General features: G+C 44.1%; 2 protein-coding genes across 2 annotated transcripts; both read right to left on the bottom strand.

Moving 5' to 3' along the window:
* Positions 1–893: 893 nt before the first annotated feature.
* On the bottom strand, positions 894–2,102 carry LOC149080225 (uncharacterized). Its single transcript, XM_089238618.1, has one exon. The coding sequence runs from the start codon at positions 2,100–2,102 to the stop codon at positions 894–896; it is 1,209 nt and encodes a 402-aa protein (XP_089094744.1).
* A 508-nt stretch (positions 2,103–2,610) lies between these two features.
* Positions 2,611–3,894, bottom strand: LOC149080224 (uncharacterized protein F54H12.2-like). Its single transcript, XM_089238617.1, has one exon. The coding sequence runs from the start codon at positions 3,892–3,894 to the stop codon at positions 2,611–2,613; it is 1,284 nt and encodes a 427-aa protein (XP_089094743.1).
* Positions 3,895–4,320: the final 426 nt, after the last annotated feature.

Below are 4,320 nucleotides of genomic sequence, written 5' to 3'. Positions count from 1 at the left end.
CACTTAAGGTGCTCGTGGTATATTGGAAAGTAGGGGAGATTTAGCGGTTTTGGTGCACAATAGGACTGCGCATTTGCTGCGCATCAAACAATAGGGCTCCCCACTTGCTGCGCATCAAACAATAGGGCTCCCCACTTGCTGCGCATCAAACAAATGGGTGCTTCGCACTTGTTGAGGCTCGCTAGATGGCGCTTCCTATGACGTCATTCCTAAATTATCGTTCTTGCCTATGATGTCATTCCCAAATTATCGTTTTTCAGGGGGGTCATTCCTAAATTAAACTTTATTTCCCAAGTGATGATTTTTTTCAGGGAACATTCCTAAATTAAACTTTTGAATTCATTTTCTGACTTAGAAAAAATTTGCTCCTAAATTAAACTTTATTTCCTGACTTGTTTTTTTTTTTTTGGAGGGATGCTCCTAAATTTTTTTTTTCCATCCCAAGTGATGAGATTATTTCAAAGAGGGGTCATTCCTAAATTAATCTTTTCTTCCACAAATTATTGTTTTTTTACTGACTTAGTTATTTTTCTAATGATTTTTTTTTTTCATTCCTAAATTAAACTTTTTTTTTCACATATCAAGCTGTAAAATAAAATTCCCTCAAAAAGAAATGTTATTGACTTTTCATCATACTCAAGCTGAAAAAAAAAAATCACACGTAACTCAATTAATGACAGAAGCATTGATGATAAAGAAAATTAAATTTTAATGATACACAAAATAAATGAGAAAAAATATATATACAAGAATAAATGGAAAAAATATATATACAAAATAAATGGAAAAAAATATATACAAAATAAATGGAAAAAAATATATACAAAATAAATGGAAAAATATGTTAAAATAAATGGGAAAAAATATGTACATCAGTGTCCATGTAGCACTGTTCATCGAATGGCATAGTGGCCATACGCATATGTTTTAATGCCATCACCGAGAATATAGCGTTTATCGTCGCGAGGGCACAGCGACGTTTTGCGGAGGGCGACCGTTTGAAGTTTGTGGTTACTGGAGGAGATTTTTAGCATAGTATTTTTGATCGAGGAGTTGTTACGGAGGCAAGCCAGATAATCTTGATGTTTTAGTTGTTTTTTAACAACCGCACGAACGACCCCTTTGGCGGTCTTTTTCTCCGCGACTGCTGTGACCATGCTGTACATTTTTGATCTTAATCCGACGAATTCCACAACGGGTTCGCCGCCGTTCTCGTCCTTCATGACGCCCACCACTTTTTTATTCTGCAGGCTAAACAGAGGATGATCACCGGGGTAATTTGACGTGTCGAATCTGTGGAGCTCCTCCCTCATGTCTTTGTAAATGTCACCGGTTTTTATCTCGTAGAGGAATGAATCTGTATCTGTGAACAAAACTTCCACACTGGGTCCGTATTTTTTCTTCATAAAATTATAATGGAAGTCCGCCATCAAGTGTTTGGACAGGTCCAAAATCGTGACACCGGTATATATGGGCCTGTCCAGATGGATTTTCGTCTTCAACATCTTGATGACGGCTAACTCACCGGTGATTATCCTGAAGCATTCGAATGCCGGGGATGATATTAGCTTCCTCAAGCTCTTCTGATTGTTGGCGAGACGGATGTCGACGTGCTTCCTCAAATTTTCTAGCGATTTCCCGTACACAGCGTTGTTGAGGAGCTTATAGAAGTCCTTTTCGAATTCGCACCGGGCTTGCTTCCTCTTTTCCGTATTGAACGCTATGTACGGGCGTATCCAGGGCTCCTGTGTGAATTCGACTGCACGCCGAACACCCGTCAGCTTCATTCCCAGCGACGTGTATAACTTCAGGCACCGGTAATGGATCACATAGGAAGTTTTGTTCATCAGATTTGGTGAGAGCTTTTTGGATGGTTTATCACCGGGTCTTCTGATGAATGGAGAGAGCATGTCACCAGTAATTTCAATGTTTTCTGCCGCCAAGGGGAAACAATTGTGCTCGTCGTGCAACTTCACCGGGTATTCCATGTCCACTTCTAAAATATACCCCTTGACGGCGTTGTCATCGATGTTGAGAAAATCGATGCTCTCAAGTTCACTGGGGGACAACCATCTGAAGTCTCTCACCGGGAGGGGCTCCATCATACACTTTCCATATAAATTATTCACATCATAGTACATGATATATGATGTAGGTTCACTGGGGTTATAACCGGGTATTAACGGGTTGTTGGCTCGCGCATATCGTTTTGCATATTAAAACGCGATACAATATTATTCATACTTTTGCCGATACATCGAGAATAGATAAAAAAAATCACATAGTGACCGCACACGGTTGTCTTATCTGATTGTAACATGACGTCATTATAGTCGACGCGCGAGTAGCGTCGTAGAAATCTGTTTATGTGTCCCTTCTTGAAATAGGTGGGCGGGTTCCCGTAAGAGTCGAAGAAATCAGCTCTCGCTTCGTTTTCGATGTAAATAGCCAACCAGTGCGTTCCGGGTTCATTCTCTCTGTCCGTGTTCACAACCAGTGCAGCGGGATAAGCGATCACATTTTCGGGTAAATTGTCACTCGCAAAAACACCTAGGAAAGCCTTTCGAGTGTGGGGGTGTGTCGAGAGGGCGTGCTCTATCTGTTTAGTGTTCATCCCGCAAAGTCACACAAGACGCTTCTGGACTTTGTTATTTCCACCAACGATTCGAATTCGGCAAATATGATAACCGACACGGTCTTGGTCAAGGCTGAGGAAAACTTGAGTTCCACTCGCAGATTACCCTGCTTTTGTAGGTGCACGTGTCCGCAGTCACTCATGTCGGGTATCAGGTTGAAGGCGAAGAGGCTGTAACCGCCGGCTTCATATTCTTCTCTGCTCACGTCACATCCTTTATCTTCTCCGGGCCTTCCGGTGCCCACGAAGAGTGTGTTGTAGGCTCTGATGACGTGTCTGTTCCTAAAGTCTGGTTGTAGCGACGTGTGGGGGACGGGTCTTCCATCGATAGAAACAGAAACAAAGTTGACGTTGTTGTGCTTGAAGTCGAAGGGGTTCAAACCGAACGTTCCGTTGAATGCTTCCGTGTCCACCATGCCCATAACCAATCGCTTAGGCATGACACCCAGAAATACGTTATCTTGCACGAAACTCATGCTTCCCATGGATATCGAATAGACCTTGCATATCACGCGGTTAATGCAATATTTGGCTGTTGTTTTCTCGAGCGCCATGGCATGCGCTACAGCCACAGCAGGATTCATTCTTACTTTACGCACAAAAATACTCGCTTGCTCGATAACCACGTCGCAACCCTGAGCAGCAGTGATCAGAAAGAACTCGGGTTTCGATCGAACCAGTCTCATCTTCAAGTCCACGAGAGAGAGCATCAGCTTCGGTTGATAGAATATGTCGACGTGAGGCACGCCCATCATTTCAAAAGAATTTTCCGCGAGTTTAGCTCTCTTCTTGGCCCCTTCGTTCTTGGTGAGGTCAGACATGTGACCTGCAGTGTCCTTGTAGTAGCCCTCGGCTGTCAGGGGTCCTCTCTTTGCATCCGATCCGTAGTTAAGCAGTGTTTCCAGGTAAGCTCGATACGGATAAGTGTGTGATGAGTTTGTGAGCGTTCTTCCATTCAACGTGACGTCAATCTGAGAGAAAAGGGTATGCAAGAAATTATTCGCCGTCGATACGGCTTCGGCGGTTTCTGGTTTTGTCACCTTTACTCTGACATACAGCTGAGTGGCAGAAAGGTCTATGTATTCTTCGGCACTACCGGCCACGTGAAATTCGATGGGGGCCCCCGAATCACGCACTTGAGATATGGGATGGTACTGGACCCATTCGGCTGATTCTATAGAGGTTTCCGTGGGTGGCACCGTGAACAGATCGGCTTCGCTTTTCAAACATTCATGAGAATTTTCGTGGATTAAAGCCATCGCTGAATATATCGGATGTCGACAGCTTTCTAGCTCTCTTCTTACTGACGGTTTTCTTGACGAGTCTCTTCCTTTTATTCTTTCCTCCGAGCATGGACTTGATTTTATTGGCCCCCTTATCCGTGAGAGACCTTCCGGCTTCCTTGGCACGATCGCGAGCTGCGATCTTTGCGTCTTTTCCTTGAACGATGTCGTTGGCGAAATCCACACCAGAGCGCAACAGTTGAGAACCGACTGCCTTGGCACCGCGTTTCAACAGGGGCACGGCCGATCTGAAGAGAGAGCTGAATATAGATCCGAGGCCATAACCTCTTTGCAGAGCGCTACCCTGATAATATCCGAGTCCGTTTCCAGCCTGAGCGAGATAATAATCGTTGATGCTGTGGGCACAGCTCCGGTACGGTTTATAATGCATGTCGCAGTCTA

The sequence above is a fragment of the Pholcus phalangioides genome, unplaced genomic scaffold (genome assembly GCF_987345545.1).
Source record: "Pholcus phalangioides strain wild (caught in Gottingen) unplaced genomic scaffold, Ppha-v1.0 ptg000011l_1, whole genome shotgun sequence".
NCBI classification, from domain to species: domain Eukaryota; kingdom Metazoa; phylum Arthropoda; class Arachnida; order Araneae; family Pholcidae; genus Pholcus; species Pholcus phalangioides.
Note: the sequence above shows the minus strand (reverse complement) of the source record. Positions and strands in the feature narration are given on the sequence as shown.

What these genes read in the sequence shown, in the direction of transcription:
- LOC149080224 (XM_089238617.1), bottom strand. Translation starts at nt 3,894, where the DNA reads ATGGCTTTAATCCACGAAAATTCTCATGAATGTTTGAAAAGCGAAGCC.
- LOC149080225 (XM_089238618.1), bottom strand. Translation starts at nt 2,102, where the DNA reads ATGGAGCCCCTCCCGGTGAGAGACTTCAGATGGTTGTCCCCCAGTGAA.